Source organism: Babylonia areolata, chromosome 16, assembly GCF_041734735.1.
Source record: "Babylonia areolata isolate BAREFJ2019XMU chromosome 16, ASM4173473v1, whole genome shotgun sequence".
Taxonomy (NCBI): Eukaryota; Metazoa; Mollusca; class Gastropoda; order Neogastropoda; family Buccinidae; genus Babylonia; species Babylonia areolata.
This window is the reverse complement of record NC_134891.1, coordinates 30770366-30792884: the sequence shown is the minus strand read 5'-3', so window position 1 is coordinate 30792884 and position 22519 is coordinate 30770366. Positions and strand designations below refer to the sequence as shown.

The 22519-nt window shown below is 44.9% G+C and overlaps 1 protein-coding gene across 1 annotated transcript in view; it reads right to left on the bottom strand.

Annotated features, from left to right (window-relative positions):
- LOC143291040 (uncharacterized) overlaps positions 1 to 22372 on the bottom strand; it is a 25417-nt gene extending 3045 nt beyond the window's left edge. Inside the window, exons 1-8 of the mRNA XM_076600625.1 lie at positions 21983 to 22372; positions 20257 to 20844; positions 19839 to 19910; positions 16066 to 16192; positions 8493 to 8671; positions 6036 to 6110; positions 2187 to 2307; positions 303 to 394 (exon numbers count right to left, since the gene is read on the bottom strand). Of these exons, the coding sequence (XP_076456740.1) occupies positions 303 to 394; positions 2187 to 2307; positions 6036 to 6110; positions 8493 to 8671; positions 16066 to 16192; positions 19839 to 19910; positions 20257 to 20844; positions 21983 to 22372 (1644 nt within the window). The remainder of the gene's footprint in view (positions 1 to 302; positions 395 to 2186; positions 2308 to 6035; positions 6111 to 8492; positions 8672 to 16065; positions 16193 to 19838; positions 19911 to 20256; positions 20845 to 21982) is intronic.
- Between the last annotated feature and the right edge of the window lie 147 nt (positions 22373 to 22519).

The following is a 22519-nucleotide window of genomic DNA, read 5'->3' as shown; positions in this document are numbered from 1 at the left end:
GGAGGAAGAGGGGCAGAGAGAGGGAGGGGGAGAAAGAGGGGAAGAGGGAGGGGAGAGAGAGGGAGGAAGGGGGGAGAGAGAGGGAGGGAGGGAGAGAGAGAGAGGGAGGGAGAGGGAGGGAGGGAGGGAGGGAGAGAGAGAGAGGGAGGGAGGGAGAGAGAGAGAGAGAGGGAGGGAGGGAGAGAGAGAGAGAGAGGGAGGGAGAGAGAGAGAGGGAGGGAGGGAGGGAGAGGGAGGGAGGGAGCGAGAGGGAGGGAGAGACGGACGGGGGAAGAGAGAGAGGGGGGGGAGGGAGTACTTACAGCTCCGTCAGAGCCCAGAACACAGTCTGTATGCAGTCCTGGCATGTCCTCAAAGTAGTTCTTCAACTGCTTGGTTGCTGCATCCACTGACCCTACGCGACAGACGTCTCAATGACAGGAACAGAGACACCACCACCACCACCACCACAACCACCACCACAACCACCACCACAACCACCACAACCACCACCACCACAACCACCACCACAACCACCACAACCACCACCACAACCACCACCACAACCACCACCACAACCACCACAACCACCACCACAACCACCACAACCACAACCATTACCACCATCACCACCACCACCACCACAACCACCATCACCATCACCACCACCACCACCACAACCATTACCACCATCACCACCACCATCACCAACAGGAGGGTGTACATGCTGGTTTCCAACAGGAGGGTGTACAAGCTGTGGTTTCCAACAGGAGGGTGTACAAGCTGTGGTTTCCAACAGGAGGGTGTACATGCTGGTTTCCAACAGGAGGGTGTACATGCTGATTTCCAAGAGGAGGGTGTACATGCTGTGGTTTCCAACAGGAGGGTGTACAAGCTGTGGTTTCCAACAGGAGGGTGTACATGCTGGTTTCCAACAGGAGGGTGTACATGCTGGTTTCCAACAGGAGGGTGTACATGCTGGTTTCCAACAGGAGGGTGTACATGCCGGGGTTTCCAACAGGAGGGTGTACATGCTGGTTTCCAACAGGAGGGTGTACATGCTGTGGTTTCCAACAGGAGGGTGTACATGCCTGGGTTTCCAAAAGGAGGGTGTACATGCTGTGATTTCTAACAGGAGGGTGTACATGCTGGTTTCCAACAGGAGGGTGTACATGCTGTGGTTTCCAACAGGAGGGTGTACATGCCTGGGTTTCCAAAAGGAGGGTGTACATGCTGGTTTCCAACAGGAGGGTGTACAAGCTGTGGTTTCCAACAGGAGGGTGTACAGCTGTGGTTTCCAACAGGAGGGTGTACATGCCTGGGTTTCCAACAAGAGGTGTACAAGCTGTGGTTTCCAACAGGCGAGTGTACATGCCGGGGTTTCCAGCCCTCTCGAGGACAGCGTTGTTGGAGACTTTGTCCTGCCTGATCTTTGCGACGCGTCTGAAGGCAGCTCTAGAGTCGGCCCTACCCAGGTACGCAGCATGTTCTGCAAATGTCTCCGCGTTTGTGACCCCGTGTTTGTAAATCGCTTAATCAAAGAGTTTGGTCTGACCAGTATCGATAAGAGTTGAGTTAAAGACCAATTAGCTGTCGTCGTTTGATCAAGATCAAGTTGTAAAGGTCGTTAACCGATAGGTCCAAAAACACCATTTCATTTCTTGACAGAGACCGAGCTGTCTGACCGATGACAGGCGCTGTATGAAAGCATCCACATCAACCAATCACAATGCTCACTCAGTTCAACCAACCAATGAACAGTCACGCCCAATATGTATACACATCAACCAATCACAATACTCACGCAGTTCAACCAACCAATGATCAGGCCACGCCCAATAAATATACACATCAACCAATCACAATACTCACTCAGTTCAACCAACCAATCAGTAACAGGCACGCGCAATAAGTATACACATCAACCAATCACAATGCTCACGCAGTTCAACCAACCAATCAGCAACAGGTCATGCCCAGTAAGTATGCACATCAACCAAACAATGTTCACTCAATCCAACCAACCAATTAGCAACAAGTCACGCCCAATAAGTATCCACATCAACGAAACACAATGCTCACTCAGGCCAACCAACCAATCAGCAACAGGCCATGCCCAATAGATGTCCACACCAACCAATCACAATGCTAAGTCCAACCAACCAATCAGCAACAGGCCACGCCCATTCCGCTCTGACAGGACTCACCCTCAGTGGACTCCAGGCTGAAGGCCATGTTGCCGTTTAGGGTCATGGACACGATGACGTCAGCAACCGGGGGCTGGCCGCCAGGTGGCAGCACAATCACGTGACTCAGCTCCATTTCATTCTGTGGCACAGTGACAGGACACCCTCAGGTCATCAAGCGAAAAAAGGTTCAGTTTTTCTGAAGATTTGGGATCTGATCAGGGTACTGTGCTCAACTGCATCATTCCATTTGCGTGTTCATTTTATTTCATTTCATGTATATTCTATTTATCAAATCTATCAATCTATCAGTCTGTCTCATCTATCCGTCTGTCTCTACCTACCTACCTATGTGCCTGAGCCTTTTTATATGAGCTTATCAATCTATCTATATAATTCACATTTTCCCGTCAATTCATTCGTTTTTAACTCGCAATGTCGTGTCGTACATTGTGCGAAGTAAAACTATGGTACAGCTGGGCTGATGTATTGTTAATTAACAGTGTGTAATACACACACACACACACACACACACACACACACACACACACACACACACACACACACACAGAGAGAGAGAGAGAGAGAGAGAGAGAGAGAGAGAGATTCAGATTCAGATTATTTATTCATTAATAGGCCTAGGCCCCTTATGAAGGGGTAAGTGACAATATAATAGCAAACAAAATGAAAATATATAACCAACCATAATAAGTACACATATTACATAAACGCTGCAATGAAGTACAGCATCTTAAGATGTCACGATATCCCGAAATTTAAATGCCTGGTGTAAAAACAGTGCCAGATTCCATATATCAGCATGTCTTGTGGATGACAATAATAAACTCAGTTTGAATAAACATGGCTGTCGATAGTACTTAGGTGGTATATATTTTTCTCTAATTCTGCAAAGATCTGGACAACGAAAAACAAAATGTACCTCGTCTTCTTTGTCTTCTTTACATAGTGGGCAAATTAAATCATTGTCAGTAAAATCTCTGTATCTATAGTAATGTGTAGCTAAGTCTGACACGCCTGACCTAAATCTTGTTGTTACATACTTCAAATACATGTCCATGTTACATACCAAGTACTGTTTAACATCATGCGTATGTCCAAAAGTTCTATAGAAGCTAAATCTTTCACTGTTTTGAATATGGTAATCCCAGTCCTGCCATCTACAATCAATCAAGCGTTGCCGGAAAAGTCTTACAAACTGACTTATACTACCAACACCTTGATTCAACCATACATCACCAAATCCATATCTAAATAAACAAATACGTACATCTGTGACCCAATTTCTCTTTCCCCTAATATCTAACTCATACAACATTTTGTAAGCTCTATAAGGTATTCTATAATCTTCCATTTGTAACAACTTAAGCCAATAACGTATACACTGTATTGCAGAGTTAATATATATCGGGAGAGAGAGAGAGAGAGAGAGAGAGAGAGAGAGAGAGAGAGAGAGAACTAAACGAAATTTTATTTTACCATGGTTGTGAGATAAGCTAATAATATGCTTTTCTCCACCCAGCCCTGGACATAATAAACAAAACAAAAAACAAGACAAAACAACAACAAAACATGCACATAATGCAAATATATAGGTCCTGCTGAGCTGAAAGAAGAATAGCAGAGACACGCAACTTTGTATTTAATTCTCGCTTCAATGGGGAGCCAATGTAGAGTGTGGAGGTGAGAAGAAATGTGATCAGTACGTGGGACTCAGAGTCAGACAGGCAGCATTATTTTGAAGTTTTTTAATTCGCTGAAGAATATTGTGTGGACAGCATATGAGAAGAGAATCACAGTAGTCGATTCGCGACAGCACAAAAGCAGAAATAAAAGTTTTAGTAGTTTCAACAAAAAGAGGTAGGAAAAGAAGTAGTCGTGGACATTCTTGCAGAGGAAATAATCATAGCTTCAGTTTTGTCATCATTTAACTTTAATTTGTTGAATGTCATCCAGGATTTAACATCGAGAATACGATCCTGCATCGACAGAATCAGACTGTGTATTTGCTTTGGTTCTGCAGACTTTTGTAACTGAGTATAATAATAATAATAATAATAATAATGGTATTTATATAGCGCTGAATCTTGTGCAGAGACAAATCAAAGCGCTTTCGCACCAGTCATTCACACGCATGCATAACTCTAAAACTGGAGAAACTAAAGACAAGGAAGAGGCAGGGAAGGGAGGCTATTTTGGGAAGAGGTGGGTTTTAAGGCCAGATTTGAAAGAGCTGAGTGTGGAGACTTGATGAAGCGAAAGAGGAAGTTCATTCCAATTGCAAGGTCCAGAGACAGAGAAAGAACAGCGGCCAACAGTCAAGTGTTTGAATCTGGGTATGCGTAAACAGAGTGGATCCGAAGTCGATCATCGTGAGCGAGATGGAGTGCAGAGGTGAAGGCAGCCGCAGAGATGAGAAGGGGCAGTTTTGTGAATAGTGCTGATCTTGTAATTTATTCGGTGTGAGACAGGGAGCCAGTGGAGATGTTGCAAAAGAGGAGTGATGTGCTCAGATCTTTTCTTTCTGAGGACGAGTTGGGCAGCAGAGTTTTGTATGCGCTGAAAGGACTGAAAGGATGAACCAGGCAAACCAGACATCATCAGCAAAAGAGTGGTGAAGAAAAGAATGGCCAGAAATGGCATCAGAAAGAGGAGCTGTGTACAGAACGCACAGAATGGGACCCAGGACAGAGCCTTGTGGCACACCATAAGAGATCAGGGTTGGATCAGACTTAGTTATTAACAGAGACAATCTGGAAACAGCTGGGTAGGTATGAAGAAACCCAACTCAGAACTGTTGAGTGAATCCCAAAAACTTGTTCAAGTCTGGAAAGGAGTATACTGTGGTCCATTGTGTCAAACGCAGCCGACAGATCAAGCAAAGTTAACAGTTTACCTTCAACTCGACCATAACAGGTCATTAACTACTTTCAACAAAGCAGTTTCAGTGCACTGGGCAGATCTATATGCTGACTGAAAACAAGAGAACAGGTTGTTTAATGTTAAATGGTCTGGAAGTTGGGAGAGATTTTTTTCAATAATTTTGGACGCAAAAGCAAGGTTGGATACAGGGCGAAGATTTCTGAGGTCATTGTGATCCAGAGTGGTTTTCTTCAGCAAGTGCAGGTTTTATCCATCAGGGAAGACACCAAAAATTTAAAGCAGCATTTAATTTTTTTTAAGTGCAGGCAACACAACATCCAAACACTCATACAGTTGTGGTGTGGGAAGGGGGTCCAGGTCACATGTTTTTGGAGCAGACTTTTTCAACACACTCAGTACATCTGTCTCTGAAACATGTGTGAAAACAACAAAAGGAACACAGGGATGTAACACAACTGACTGTGAATCCAGTTCTTTCCTGAGGTTATTTTTTTAGTAGAAAAAATCTGAGAAGACACTGGGCACTACTGAAAATGGATAGATAGAAAGAAGCAAAGAAGATTTTGTTCTGCCACAAAGCTTATTTGTAATGCAATATTGTTATTTGCTTGATGTAGCTTCTGAGATCTTGTTGAAAAACAGTCTCAGCTTTCTCTGTACTTAGATTGCCTGTACAGACTTTATCAACCTAACCCGTCCTTCACTCATTTCTCTGTACTTACTATTGTCTGCACAGACTTTAACCAGCTTCCCACCCGTCCTTCACTCATTTCTCTGTACTGACTATTGTCTGCACAGACTTTAACCAGCTTCCCACCCGTCCTTCACTCATTTCTCTGTACTGACTATTGTCTGCACAGACTTTAACCAGCTTCCCACCCGTCCTTCACTCATTTCTCTGTACTGACTATTGTCTGCACAGACTTTAACCAGCTTCCCACCCGTCCTTCACTACTTCTCTGTACTTACTATTGTCTGCACAGACTTTAACCAGCCTCTCACCGCCAGACCTCCACTCAGAGTCACCTTGACCGAAGATTGCTGCTGGAATAAAACAAGATACAATATAATACAGACTTTGATTACTTTCACCCACGTACACACACACACACACACACACACACACACACACACATCATCATCATCATCATCATCATCAATCATTACGACAAACAAAAATTAGAATGGGGGGAAGCAAAAAGAATCTCCAGTCACCGTGGCAAAGTGGTTAGCGTCACAGGATGCGGGTTCTTAGTTCAGTGCAATTTGAGCGTTTTGTCTTCATTTTCCTCTGCATTTACCAGCTGACAAGTGGGGTTTTTCCTGTAACTTTACCAGCTGACAAGTGAGGTTTTTCCTGTAACTTTACCAGCTGACAAGTGAGGTTTCTCCTGTAACTTTACCAGCTGACAACTGAGGTTTTTACTGTAACTTTACCAGCTGACAAGTGGGGTTTTTCCTGTAACTTTACCAGCTGACAACTGAGGGTTTTCCTGTAACTTTACCAGCTGACAAGTGAGGATTTTCCTGTAACTTTACCAGCTGACAAGTGAGGTTTTTCCTGTAACTTTACCAGCTGACAAGTGAGGTTTTTCCTGTAACTTTGCCAGCTGACAAGTGAGGTTTCTCCTGTAACTTTACCAGCTGACAACTGAGGTTTTTACTGTAACTTTACCAGCTGACAAGTGGGGTTTTTCCTGTAACTTTACCAGCTGACAACTGAGGGTTTTCCTGTAACTTTACCAGCTCACAAGTGAGGTTTCTCCTGTAACTTTACCAGCTGACAACTGAGGTTTTTACTGTAACTTTACCAGCTGACAAGTGGGGTTTTTCCTGTAACTTTACCAGCTGACAACTGAGGGTTTTCCTGTAACTTTACCAGCTGACAAGTGAGGATTTTCCTGTAACTTTACCAGCTGACAACTGAGGTTTTTCCTGTAACTTTACCAGCTCACAAGTGAGGTTTTTCCTGTAACTTTACCAGCTGACAAGTGGGATTTTTCCTGTAACTTTACCAGCTGACTACTGGGGGTTTATCCTGTAACTTTACCAGCTGACTACTGGGGGTTTTTCCTGTAACTTTACCAGCTGACAAGTGAGGTTTTTCCTGTAACTTTACCAGCTGACTACTGGGGTTTATTCTGTAATCTTACCAGCTGACAAGTGAGGTTTCTCCTGTAACTTTACCAGCTGACAAATGAGGTTTTTCCTGTAACTTTACCAGCTGACAAATGAGGTTTTTCCTGTAACTTTACCAGCTGACAAATGAGGTTTTTCCTGTAACTTTACCAGCTGACAAGTGAGGTTTTTCCTGTAACTTTACCAGCTGACAAATGAGGTTTTTCCTGTAACTTTACCAGCTGACAAGTGAGGTTTTTCCTGTAACTTTACCAGCTGACAAGTGAGGTTTTTCCTGTAACTTTACCAGCTGACAAGTGAGGTTTTTCCTGTAACTTTACCAGCTGACAAGTGAGGTTTCTCCTGTAACTTTACCAGCTGACAAGTGAGGTTTTTCCTGTAACTTTACCAGCTGACAAGTGAGGTTTTTCCTGTAACTTTACCAGCTGACTACTGGGGGTGTATTCTGTAATCTTACCAGCTGACTATATGAGGTTTTTCCTGTAACTTTACCAGCTGATTACTGAGGGTTTATTCTGTAATTTTTACCAGCTGACTACTTTGTCGTTCTGTTCTTTTCTGGGGGTTTTCCCCAATTCGTTGCTTTCTTTTCTTGTTCTGTTCTTTTTCTGAAATTCTAACTGATGAAGAGAAAGACCCGGAAAAGGAGTGACTGCACGGGGCCGGGATGGGGACTGGATTTTCTTCTGAAATCAGCAACTGAGGGAGGAGAGACGGCAAACAAAACGAAGGTACGCACACACTTAGAGATGACATGTCCCTGGAAAGGGGAGTGGGTGTTGGTCGTCAATAAACCATGGCAGCAGATACGTCAAACACCTTGTGTGGGTGTTGGTCGTCAATAAACCATGGCAGCAGATACGTCAAACACCTTGTGTGGGTGTTGGTCGTCAATAAACCATGGCAGCAGATACGTCAAACACCTTGTGTGGGTGTTGGTCGTCAATAAACCATGGCAGCAGATACGTCAAAGAAAACGAAGGAAAGAACCAACACACTTACCACCTTGTGTCTTCCTTCAAAGAGACTGAAGCTTCCTCTGAAGGCAGGAATTGTGTGGAGGAGGAGGACAATCGAACAACCAGAACGAACCAACACAATTAGAGGCGATGTACTACTCCAAAGTGGGAGCGGGTTTTCGCCTGAAATAAAATGTTGGAGCAGATACGGCAAACAAACGAACGAACGAAAGAATGCTCTTATGGGGTGATGTACTGAAAGTTGGCACGGGTTTCCGTCTGAACTACTGTGTGGGAGGACAGACGTCAGAAGAAGGAACACACTCACGAGTTGATGTATCCCTCGGAAGTTCCGCTCCACCTCGTGCCGTGGCTCGTGAAGCACCAGCTGCCTACACTGCTTGCTCTCTGCCTCCTGGTCTGCAGCAGCAGCAGCACAACAACCCTCTCCGCCAGTCTCCGCATGGCACGTGGTGACCTCAGCTGCGGCCTCTGCTCCCGGGGTCTCTGTCAAACAAGGAGAGAAGGGGCGTGGGGGGACCGGAAAGGGGGGTGGGGGTACCATTCAACTGCCGTCTTCCACTCAGCTCTCAAGTCTGTGAGGCATTACCAAAGACATGGTTCTACCCATTTCTGACCGCGCGCGCGTGTGCGTGTGTGGGTGTGGGTGTGGGTGTGGGATGTGGGGGGGGGGGGGGGTGTCGGGGGTGTCGGGGGTGGAGGTGTGTGGGGGAGGGGTGGAGGGATGGGGGTGTGTGGGGGGGTAGGGTGTGTGTGTGGGTGAGGGTGTGTGTGTGTGGGGGGTGGGGGGGGGGGGGGTGATGGTGGTTGTGGTTGCTGTTGTTGTTGTTATTGTTTGTTTATTGTTCGTTCGTTGTTGTTTTTTTAGGATGTTCAAGTCCAAGATATTGGGAGCAGCTCAGGAAGTTAATAGTTTGTCGCTTACTGGAAAAAAATCCAGAATAAAAGGAAAAAAAACAATAACCACCACCTTGGTAGAGATCTAGACATCGCCGGAGACATGGGAGCCACGCACAACGTTATATCTGGAGGAGAAACGGGAGCCACCCACAATGTTATATCTGGAGGAGAAACGTGAACCACGCACAATGTTATATCTGGAGGAGAAACGGGAACCACGCACAATGTTATATCTGGAGGAGAAACGGGAACCACGCACAACGTTTTATCTGAAGGAGAAACGGGAACCACGCACAATGTTATATCTGGAGGAGAAACGGGAACCATGCACAATGTTATATCTGGAGGAGAAACGGGAACCACGCACAACGTTATATCTGAAGGAGAAACGGGAACCACGCACAACGTTTTATCTGAAGGAGAAACGGAAACCACGCACAACGTTATATCTGGAGGAGAAACGGGAACCACGCACAACGTTATATCTGGAGGAGAAACGGGAACCACGCACAACGTTTTATCTGAAGGAGAAACGGGAACCACCCACAATGTTATATCTGGAGGAGAAACGGGAACCACGCACAATGGTATATCTGGAGGAGAAACGGGAACCACGCACAATGTTATATCTGGAGGAGAAACGGGAACCACGCACAACGTTATATCTGGAGGAGAAACGGGAACCACGCACAATGTTATATCTGGAGGAGAAATGGGAACCACGCACAACGTTATATCTGAAGGAGAAATGGGAACCACGCACAATGTTATATCTGGAGGAGAAATGGGAGCCACGCACAATGTTATATCTGGAGGAGAAATGGGAACCACGCACAATGTTATATCTGGAGGAGAAATGGGAGCCACGCACAATGTTATATCTGGAGGAGAAATGGGAGCCACGCACAATGTTATATCTGGAGGAGAAATGGGAACCACGCACAACGTTATATCTGAAGGAGAAATGGGAACCACGCACAATGTTATATCTGGAGAAGAAATGGGAGCCACGCACAATGTTATATCTGGAGGAGAAATGGGAGCCACGCACAACGTAATATCTGGAGGAGAAATGGGAACCACGCACAATGTTATATCTGGAGGAGAAATGGGAACCACGCACAACGTTATATCTGGAGGAGAAATGGGAACCACGCACAATGTTATATCTGGAGGAGAAATGGGAGCCACGCACAACGTTATATCTAGAGGAGAAATGGCAACCACGCACAACGTTATATCTGGAGGAGAAACGGGAACCACGCACAATGTTATATCTGGAGGAGAAACGGGAACCATGCACAATGTTATATCTGGAGGAGAAACGGGAACCACGCACAACGTTATATCTGAAGGAGAAACGGGAACCACGCACAACGTTTTATCTGAAGGAGAAACGGAAACCACGCACAACGTTATATCTGGAGGAGAAACGGGAACCACGCACAACGTTATATCTGGAGGAGAAACGGGAACCACGCACAACGTTTTATCTGAAGGAGAAACGGGAACCACCCACAATGTTATATCTGGAGGAGAAACGGGAACCACGCACAATGGTATATCTGGAGGAGAAACGGGAACCACGCACAATGTTATATCTGGAGGAGAAACGGGAACCACGCACAACGTTATATCTGGAGGAGAAACGGGAACCACGCACAATGTTATATCTGGAGGAGAAATGGGAACCACGCACAACGTTATATCTGAAGGAGAAATGGGAACCACGCACAATGTTATATCTGGAGGAGAAATGGGAGCCACGCACAATGTTATATCTGGAGGAGAAATGGGAACCACGCACAATGTTATATCTGGAGGAGAAATGGGAGCCACGCACAATGTTATATCTGGAGGAGAAATGGGAGCCACGCACAATGTTATATCTGGAGGAGAAATGGGAACCACGCACAACGTTATATCTGAAGGAGAAATGGGAACCACGCACAATGTTATATCTGGAGAAGAAATGGGAGCCACGCACAATGTTATATCTGGAGGAGAAATGGGAGCCACGCACAACGTAATATCTGGAGGAGAAATGGGAACCACGCACAATGTTATATCTGGAGGAGAAATGGGAACCACGCACAACGTTATATCTGGAGGAGAAATGGGAACCACGCACAATGTTATATCTGGAGGAGAAATGGGAGCCACGCACAACGTTATATCTAGAGGAGAAATGGCAACCACGCACAACGTTATATCTGGAGGAGAAATGGGAGCCACGCACAACGTTATATCTGGAGGAGAAATGGGAGCCACGCACAACGTTATATCTGGAGGAGAAATAGGAGTCACGCACAATAACGTTTATTCTGAAGGAGAAATGGGAGCCACGCACAACGTTATATCTGAAGGAGAAATAGGAGTCACGCACAATAACGTTCATTCTGAAGGAGAAATAGGAGTCACGCACAATAACGTTTATTCTGAAGGAAAAATGGGAGCCACGCACAATAACGTTCATTCTGAAGGAGAAATGAGAACCGCGCACAATAACGTTCATTGTGAAGGAGAAATAGGAGTCACGCACAATGACGTTTATTCTGAAGGAGAAATAGGAGTCACACACGATAACGTTCATTCTGAAGGAGAAATGGGAACCACGCACAATAACGTTCATTCTGAAGGAGAAATAGGAGTCACGCACAATAACGTTCATTCTGAAGGAGAAATAGGAGTCACACACGATAACGTTCATTCTGAAGGAGAAATGAGAACCACGCACAATAACGTTCATTCTGAAGGAGAAATAGGAGTCACGCACAATAACGTTCATTCTGAAGGAGAAATAGGAGTCAAGCACAATAACGTTTATTCTGAAGGAAAAATGGGAGCCGCGCACAATAACGTTCATTCTGAAGGAGAAATGAGAACCGCGCACAATAACGTTCATTCTGAAGGAGAAATAGGAGTCACAGACGATAACGTTCATTCTGAAGAAGAAATGGGAACCACGTATGATAACGTTCATTCTGAAGGAGAAATGGTAACCACGTATGATAACGTTCATTCTGAAGGAGAAATGGTAACCACGTATGATAACGTTCATTCTGAAGGAGAAATGGTAACCACGCACAATGTTCATTCTGAAGGAGAAATGGGAGCCACGCACAATAATGTTTTTTTTCTGAACGCACAACGTTGTTTCTGAAGATGATTTAGACCAAGCTGGCTTTTAGTCAAATTTAATCATTCATCACAGAATTGTCACATGAAGCTGGCTTTTAGTCAAATTATTCATTCATCACAGAATTGTCACACCAAGCTGGCTTTTAGTCAAAGTTATTCATTCATCACAGAATTGTCACATGAAGCTGATTTTTAGTCAAAGTTATTCATTCGTCATAGAATTGTCACACCAAGCTGGCTTTTAGTCAAAATTATTCATTCATCACGGAATTGTCACATGAAGCTGGCTTCTTGTCAAAGTTATTCATTCATCACAGAATTGTCACATGAAGCTGGCTTTTAGTCAAAGTTATTCATTCATCATTGAATTGTCACACCAAGCTGGCTTTTAGTCAGTTATTCATTCATCACAGAATTGCCACATGAAGCTGGATTTTAGTCAAAATTATTTATCATTTAATTGTCACAGGACAGGCTTTCTTTTAAGCGTGGTCTACACTGATTATTTTTTGTTTTGTTTTTTCGTATAGCTTATATAATGCATGATTATCTTCTTAATGGTTTGAGTGACTACTCGGTACACGTGCGTAATTTATCTTACATTTTATTGTCACTAACATTTTCTTCTTACCTAGTCCACATTAGATTTGTTACTTTGTTATTGTGTTGCATATTCTAAAAAGTGACTGTGCTTTGTATGTTATATGCACTTGAGCGAAAAGACAATTTTCAACAAATTCTATTTCATGTCATCACGTGCCATTTTTTAATTTTCAATTCAGTTCATTTCAGTATACTTTGCCTGCTTAAACCAAATCAGAAAATTCTCTCTCGGCTCACTCAAGACGCCCACCAGCAAATATTAAACTCAAGACGCCCACCAGCAAATATCAAACTCAAGACGCCCGCCAGTAAATATCAAACTCAAGACGCCCACCAGCAAATATCAAAAGACGCCCCCAGCAAATATCAAACTCAAGACGACCCCCAGCAAATATCAAAGCAAATATCAAAGCAAATATCAAACTCAAGACGCCCCCCAGCAAATATCAAACTCAAGACGCCCCCCAGCAAATATCAAAGCAAATGTCAAACTCAAGACGCCCCCCAGCAAATATCAAACTCAAGACGCCCCCCAGCAAATGTCAAACTCAAGACGCCCCCCAGCAAATATCAAAGCAAATGTCAAACTCAAGACGCCCCCCAGCAAATATCAAACTCAAGACGCCCCCCAGCAAATATCAAAGCAAATATCAAACAAGACGCCCGCCAGCAAATATCAAAGTGAAAAAATGAATGAGTGCCCTTCCCTGATCACCACGCACACATCAGTTATGAAAAAAGAAAAATACTCTGGTAGGATATTATTTCATTTTAAGGTAGAGTGAAAGAAATGTGTGTGTGTGCATGTGTGTGCGTGTGTGCGTGCACCGGGATTTAGGGTAGGTATGGGCACGAATAGCGCGTAATTGTGAACGATTCGTATACCGCCCCACTTCGAAGCGTTCTTAACGGCTGCATTTCACAATTTAACGTCTACTTCGACGTTTTTCTAATACCTTAGGAATATCCATTTCCAAGAACCAGTAAACATCAGCTATTTCTGCCTACTTCCGCGCCGACCAAAGTTACATACGTGCTGGCTCTCAAGGGAAGCAAGTTGTGGGATTTGAACTTTGACACAGTTTGAAACAATTGATTTGATCGGAAATGTTGAATGCACATTACCAGTGATGGGAGAATTCAAGAAAGCATACTGTTGACAGATCAAACGTCAGTTCTGACAGGAATCTGCAAAATAGTGTTTGCAATTAAACCACGTGATATTCTGAGTCATTTGCGAACGATGCAGCACAGTTACTGAGCACTCTCAAAAGAGCGTGTTTGTTTGCGGTGTGGGGTTTGCGTGTTTAAATGTCTGTTTTTGTCTTTGTGTGCATGTTTGGTTAATTAAAAAACAAAACAAAAAAAAAAAACAAAAAAACAAACAAACAACAAAAAACAACACAACAATACAACAGTCTAGTGCGATGTTCCAACAATATGTTATGTCAAATGAATTAAAGACCTGCTGCTGTTTTAATTGTCTTATGTACCCAAAGCCATCGTTCGTATTTAGATTTGCCCGTTCACATTTACCCGCAGGCACCCTTGCTTTTTTAAACGTCGACAAAACCTTGAAAAATAATGAGAAGGCGAACTTTTCATGGTGCAACCAGTCGGAGAAAGCCTTCAAAAACACAAGAACTAACTTTCACTATCATACGACACGTTATCTTTACAGTACACACGTTGAGCTGGTCGCTTCGACTGCATCGTTCGCAATGAGGCATACCTACCTAGCGAAACCAAGTTGCCCATGTCATGTGGGCAGCCAATAGTGCACAGCAAAACTCCATTCTTCACAACAAAGAGCAAGTTGTCTGTGTGATGGACTGGAAGACGAGGCAATGAAGTAACTGTTTGGTTCTGGCGGAGTTAGGCGCTGTGTACAATGCCTTCTGGTATTTGTTTGCAAATGTCTGCTGATTTAAGCGTCTGATGTCCTGTTATTTTCATTGCAGTTATTTTGATTTTTATTGTCAACATCTGGTTTTAATTCACGGCCCTTTAACTCTCTCCGTACGAACGGCGAAAGAGACGACGTTAACAGCGTTTCACCCCAATTACCATCATCAAAATATTGCAAGCGGAAGGTTCTTATACTGAAGAGGTGAATGTTGACAAAGAATACCACAATTCTAACGACGGAAGCTAAAGGCTGGGTCATTCAGACACCCACTGGACATCCGAGGGTCTGTGTAGAGGAGAAGAGAGGACTGGCCGTACTGAGTGAGTTAAACAGACATAAAATGGAAGAGGAAGGGAGGAGAGAGAGGGTGGGGAGAGGGGAGAGAGAGAGAGAGAGAGAGAGAGGGAGGGAGGGAGAGAGACAGACAATGAGAAATACAGTAAGGATGAATGCAGAGAGACAGAGACAGAAAAGGAGATCGTGTAACAATACTGAGATCGTGTAACAATAAATACTACTGAGATCGTGTAACAATAAATACTACTGAGATCGTGTAACAATAAATACTGAGAACAATAAATACTGAGATCGTGTAACAATAAATACTGAGATCGTGTAACAATAAATACTGAGATCGTGTAACAATACTGAGATCGTGTAACAAGAAATACCGAGATCAAGTACGTGGTTGGTTAACTGTATACACACCACAGAATTCATGTGACAGCAGTGAAGCATGCCAACTCAGCTTTGCACAATCAATTAAACGATGCTTAAAACAACGAATAAATGAATATTCATTATCAACATCTTGTGTCTCCCATTGTTCATCAAAACCGTCCATGTACAAAGCATTTCTAATAATGCAAGTCCATGTACAAAGCATTTCTAATAATACAAGTCCATGTACAAAGCATTTCTAATAATTCAAGTCCATGTACAAAGCATTTCTAATAATACAAGTCCATGTACAAAGCATTTCTACAAGTCCATGTACAAAGCATTTCTAATAATACAAGTCCATGTACAAAGCATTTCTAATAATACAAGCCCAGCTGACGTAATTTTGCGTTTGTAGATGTAATAACATATTGAAAGATTTCTTAGGGAACCGATCATTGCTTAATAAAAGTAACCAAACTTGAGAGAGAGAGGGAGAGAGAGAGGAAACCTGGCACACCCAACAGCACATAACGGCAGCAACAACGACCCCCTAACCCCCTCCCCCCCCTCCACCCCCCCCTCCAACCCCCCCCCCCCCCCCCCCCCACACACACACACACACACCACCCCACCCACCTCCACCCCCCGCCCCCCTACTACTGACCTTGACAGGCGACAGGTTGCACGTGCATGAGGTAATCGGCCCTGACTGTCATGACCAGAACGAGGCCAGTGATGCGGGGCTGGCTGGCAGAGGGCAGCACCGTCACATCCTTCAGCGTGATTTCGTTCTGCAACCAACCACAGCAAAGCAGCACACTCAACACGCTTGCCGGGAATGTCGCTGTGTACGTGCACACTTCCACTCGTTGGCTTGACATGAAATCATCTTTCAAGCATTCGCTTTTATGAAGACAGTTGTCATGAAATTCAGACTCAGTGAGGCTGTGTTGCTGACTGTAGGTAGGCATATACGTACTCTTTCGCTGATGATACTCAGCTACGAAAGTCTGCAGAACAAAACCAAGTACACAGTCTGATTCTGTCAATGCAGGATTGTATTCTCGATGGTAAATCCTGGATGACATTCAACAAACTAAAGTTGAATGATGATAAAACTGAAGCTATGATTATTTCCTCTGCAAGAATGTCCCCATCTACTACTGTTCCTGCCTCTATTGTGGTTGGTGATGCCACAGTTCAGTTTTCTAAATCAGCAAAGAACCTTGAGTCATTCTTGACTCAAACCTCAGCATGCACACTCAGGAAGTAAATCTGATACGCATAGTCAATTGTGAACTTCGTCGCATCAGCTCTATCCGTCAATACCTTTCTGTTGAAACTACTAAAACTCTTATTTCTGCTTTTGTGCTGTCACGAATTGACTACTGTAATTCTCTTCTTATAGACTGTCTACACAATATTCTTCAGTGAAATCAAAAACTTCAAAACAATGCTGCCCGTCTGACTCTCAGAGTCACAAGTACTGATCACATTTTTCCCCATCTCCGCACTCTATATTGGCTCGCCATTGAAGCTAGAATTAAATACAAAGTTGCGTGTCTCTGCTATTCTGCTTTCCACTCCGCAGGACCTACTTATCTTTCTGACCTTATCAGTGTTTACACTCCCACAAGAAATCTCCGCTCTTCCTCTGACTGTTACCTTTTGAAACTTCCTCATGTCAATACATGAACCTATGGTGAACGTTCTTTCTTCTTTGCTGCTCCTCACATCTAGAACAACCTTCCTCATCATTTACGTGCATCTGATTCTATTTCTGCTTTTCGCCCATCACTAAAGACTCATCTTTTTAAAACCTATCTATAAGTGCTCTCAGCTTCCTATTCTCCAACACCACCCATGTCAGCTCACTTTGGATGTAGTAGAGTGGGAAAGGGAGAGTGTGAGTAGAGGGAGGATTTTTTTTAGAAAGAGTGGTCATGAATGTTTTATGTTACTTGTAATATTTTTCTTTTATGTAAAGCGCCCTGAGCTCTTAGTGACAAAGGGAGCTATATAAATGTACATTATTAGTAGTATATATTTTTATCCAGTTGTTCATTGGTTCCGAACCTGTTTGCTGGATGGGTGATGTTTCGTAATGCTGATTGGCCGGCGTGTGAGTTTGGTGACTGAAGGAGTGTGAGTTTGGTGACTGAAGGAGTGTGAGTTTGGTGACTGAGTTTGGTGACTGAAGGAGTGTGAGTTTGGTGAGTGAGTTTGGTGACTGAAGGAGTGTGAGTTTGGTGACTGAAGGAGTGTGAGTTTGGTGACTGAGTTTGGTGACTGAAGGAGTGTGAGTTTGGTGACTGAGTTTGGTGACTGAAGGAGTGCGAGTTTAGTGACTGAAGGAGTGTGACTGAAGGAGTGTGACTGAAGGAGTGTGACTGAAGGAGTGTGAGTCTGGTGAGTGAGTTTGGTGACTGAAGGAGTGTGACTGAAGGAGTGTGAGTTTGGTGACTGAAGGAGTGTGAGTTTGGTGACTGCGTTTGGTGACTGAAGGAGTGTGACTGAAGGAGTGTGAGTTTGGTGACTGAGTTTGGTGACTGAAGGAGTGTGAGTTTGGTGACTGAAGGAGTGTGAGTTTGGTGACTGAGTTTGGTGACTGAAGGAGTGTGAGTTTGGTGACTGAGTTTGGTGACTGAAGGAGTGTGAGTTTGGTGACTGAAGGAGTGTGAGTTTGGTGACTGAGTTTGGTGACTGAAGGAGTGTGAGTTTGGTGACTGAAGGAGTGTGACTGAAGGAGTGTGAGTTTGGTGACTGAAGGAGTGTGACTGAAGGAGTGTGAGTGGTGAATGACGGAGTGTCAGTTTGGTGAATGACGGAGTATGACTTTGAATGACGGAGTGTCAATTTGGTGACTGAAGGAGCGTGTGAGTTTGGTGACTGAAGGAGCTGTGAGCAGGTTGCGGGCAGTCACTTGTGAAGCAAAACGGCCCAGATCAAACTGACCCTCCATTTCTTGCTTGGTTGAGACTCTGGGCTGGCCGGTAAATGTTATTTTGTATTCTATTTAGACTCTGGGCTGGCCGGTAAATGTGTTCTTTTGCATTCTATTGAGACTCTGGGCTGGCCGGTAAATATGTTGTTGTTGTTTTTAATTCTATTTAGACTCTGGGCTGGCCGAACTATGTTCTTTTGTATTTTATTTCTTCCTTGGTTGAAACCTTGGGCTGGCCGGTAAGCATGTTCTTTTATATTCTATTTAGACTCTGGGCTGGTTGGTAACTCTATTCTTTTGTATTCATTTCTTCGTTGGTCGAGACTCTGGGCCGGCCAGTAAATATGTTCTTTTATTTTTTAGTTCTTCGAATGCACATTTGAATTATGATAGGAAAAAAGACCATTGAAATAATGGAGAACGAATGCCATTTTCCATTCTCTGACGAACCAACCTATTTTCCATTCTCTACTCTGAACAACCACCCAATTTTCCATTCTCTACTCTGAACAACCACCCAATTTTCCATTCTCTACTCTAAAGAACCACCCCATTTTCCATTCTCTACTCTAAAGAACCACCCCATTTTCCATTCTCTACTCTAAAGAACCACCCCATTTTCCATTCTCTACTCTGATGAACCACCAGGCGTACACGTCCGCCAGATTCATTCTGCAGAGAACCACCCCGTTCCTACCGCAGAGAACCACCCCATTCTTACCGCAGAGAACCACCCCATTCTTTCTGCAGAGAACCACCCCATTCCTACTACAGAGAACCACCCCATTCCTACTGCAGAGAACCACCCCATTCCTACTGCAGAGAACCACCCCATTCCTGATCCAGAGAACCACCCCATTCCTGATGCAGAGAACCACCCCATTCCTACTGCAGAGAACCACCCCATTCCTACTGCAGAGAACCACCCCATTCCTACTGCAGAGAACCACCCCATTCCTGATCCAGAGAACCACCCCATTCCTGATCCAGAGAACCACCCCATTCTTTCTGTAGCCCTGTCGGTACCCGGCCACCACAACCCCCCCCCCTCCCCCTACACCCTCCGGCAGAAACGGTCGGACACGTGACAGCCAATTCGTATTGTACGAGTCGACGTGGTGGTGGCAGTCAAAGAATACGAAGTCCATCAGAACCAAAGTATCTTGGAAAAAAAAGAAAACTAAACATACAAACTAGACTGACATTCTTTGCATCTCCCCCCTCCTATCCCCACACTACCAACGATACGCTCCTCCAGAGAGCAGAATCCACGTTTGCACAGCGACACAGGTTGCGTGCTACGGATCTTTTATAAGCGGAAACTTATTTCTACGGCAGTGTACTCCGAGTTTTTCACATGCCTGCACAGACAGGTCAATGGTCCCCTCTATTTACTGAGCACCATCTCCATACCACTCATCTCACTGCCTACCACACACCGTTATGTTCTTTAACACAAGCCATCTTCAAGTGAAATTCAATGGGCCACCTACCTGTCTGTCTCTTGAACACACCGTTCCTCTCAACACCAGTCCTCTGGCTACAGTCATATCCAGGATTTCCTCCTGAAACATACCCAATTGCAAGCACACACACGCGCGCGCGCACGTACGCACACACAACGCACACGCTGCTGCACTGTGAGTAAAAGGTAGGCGTGGGGGTGAAAGGTGACAGTCTGTCGCTGTTCTCAAAATGTCTGTACAAAATGTGAATTTATCCAAATCAGAATCGAGAAGGAACAAGTCGGAGTGATATTTTTCAGTGGTTTACAGGTCACGGCTGCTGTGTCTTGGGCGACTTTCACACACACACACACACACACACACACACAGAGAGAGAGAGAGAGAGAGAGAGAGAGAGAGAGAGAGAGAGAGAGAGAGAGAGAGAGAGAGAGAGAGAGATACTGACTTTATCGTCCGTCACGGCTGCTATGTCTTGGGGGTCTTCCAGGGACGTCTCCGGAAGGGTCAGCTGTACAGTCCCGTCCCCGCCACCATGAGGACCCGGTGCTACAGCTTCAGAGACTGGCACATCAGGATAGGACAGGCTCTCTTCTTCCTCCTCTGCCTCATCCTCTTCCTTCTCCTCCTCTTCGTCTTCCTCCTCGTCTTCCTCCTCCGCTGGCTGCTCCTGCTGCTCCTCCTCACCATCAACTTCAATAAATATGTATTCTGACAAAGGGATATAATCATTTCCGTGTGACGGTGGAACGTCTGCTTCTGCTTCTTCGGCTTCTGCTTCTTCTGCTTCTCCGGTTTCTGCTTCTGCTGCTTCGGCTTCTGTTTCTGCTTCTCCAGCTTCTGCTTCTTCTACTTCTGCTTCTTCGGCTTCTGCTTCTTCTGCTTCAGCTTCTGCTGCTTCTGCTTCCAGTTCAGCTTCCGTTTCTGCTTCTTCATCTGCTGCTCCATCACCCTCCCACCCCTCTCCTCCCTCTGTTCCTTCCTCCGCCACTGCCTCTGCTTCTTCATCCGCTGCTTCCTCCTCTTCTTCTTCCGTCTCCCCCTCCTCTTTTTCTTCACCCCCCTCTTCTTCATCTTCCTCTTTCTCCTCCTCCTTCTCTTTTTCTTCACCCCCCTCTTCTTCATCTTCCTCTTTCTCCCCCTCCTTCTCTTTTTCTTCACCCCCCTCTTCTTCATCTTCCTCTTTCTCCTCCTCCTTCTCTTTTTCTTCACCCCCCTCTTCTTCATCTTCCTCTTTCTCCTCCTCCTCTTTTTCTTCACCCCCCTCTTCTTCATCTTCCTCTTTCTCCTCCTTCTCTTTTTCTTCTTCCCCCTCTTTTTCTTTTTCTTCCTCCTCCTCTTCTTTTTCTTCCTCCTCCTCTTCTTCATCTTCCTCTTCATCTTCCTCCTCCTCTTCTGCTGCTTCCCCTTCATCTTCCTCCTCCTCTTCTGCTGCTTCTCCTTCATCTTCCTCCTCCTCTTCTGCTGCTTCCCCTTCATCTTCCTCCTCCTCTTCTGCTGCTTCTCCTTCATCTTCCTCCTCCTCTTCTGCTGCTTCCCCTTCATCTTCCTCCTCCTCTTCTGCTGCTTCCCCTTCATCTTCCTCCTCCTCTTCTGCTGCTTCCCCTTCATCTTCCTCCTCCTCTTCTGCTGCTTCCACTTCATCTTCCTCCTCTTCTGCTGCTTCCACTTCTGTTTCTTCTTGTTCTGCATCTGCTGTTTCGTCTGCTTCAACTTCATCTTTTTCTTGTTTCCTTTTTTCTGCTTCTTGGTCTGCTACTTCGGCTCTCTCTTCTTCATCTTTTTCTTCTTGGTCCGTTTTTCCTGCTTCAGCATCCATTTCTGTTCCTTCTGCTTTTTCGTCTGCGTTCGATTCTGCTTGCTCCTCTGTCGTTTCTTCTGATGGCTCTGTGTCCTCTTTTGCCTTTATTTCTTCTGCTGCTTCTGCCTCTTCTCTTTCTATTTTTACGTCTGCTTCTAAAATGCTCACTTCTGTTGCTTCTGTTGCCTCTCCTCCTCCACTTCCTCCTAATGCCTCTTCTGATTCTGCTATTTTTTCAACTGCTTCTTCTGCTGCAACTTCTGCCGTTTCTTCTCCCCCTTCTCCCCCTCCTCTTCTCCCCCCTCCTCTTCTCCCTGTTCCACTTGTGTCTCTCCTTGTCCTGCTGCTGCTGCTTCACTTTTTTCTTCTGCACCTGCTTCTTCTGCACCTGCTTCTGCACCTGCTTCTGCTTCTTCTGCACCTGCTTCTTCTGCACCTGCTTCTGCATCTGCTTCTTCTGCACCTGCTTCTTCTGCATCTGCTTCTTCTGCACCTGCTTCTGCATCTGCTTCTTCTGCACCTGCTTCTTCTGCACCTGCTTCTGCATCTGCTTCTTCTGCACCTGCTTCTTCTGCATCTGCTTCTTCTGCACCTGCTTCTTCTGCACCTGCTTCTTCTGCACCTGCTTCTGCATCTGCTTCTTCTGCACCTGCTTCTGCATCTGCTTCTTCTGCACCTGCTTCTGCATCTGCTGCTTCTGGATCCGTTTCTTCTGTTTCTGCTCCCATTTTTGTTTCTTCTGCTTCTGCGTCTGCCTTTGCATCTAATTCTTCTACGACATCCACTTCAATTGCTGCTTCTGTTTTTGTTTTTTCTCTATTCCCTTTTTCTTCTCCATTTTCTTCTTCCTCCTCTTTTTTCTCTTCTTCTTTTACCTCTTCTGCTGTTTTATATTTTTCTCCTCCTGCTG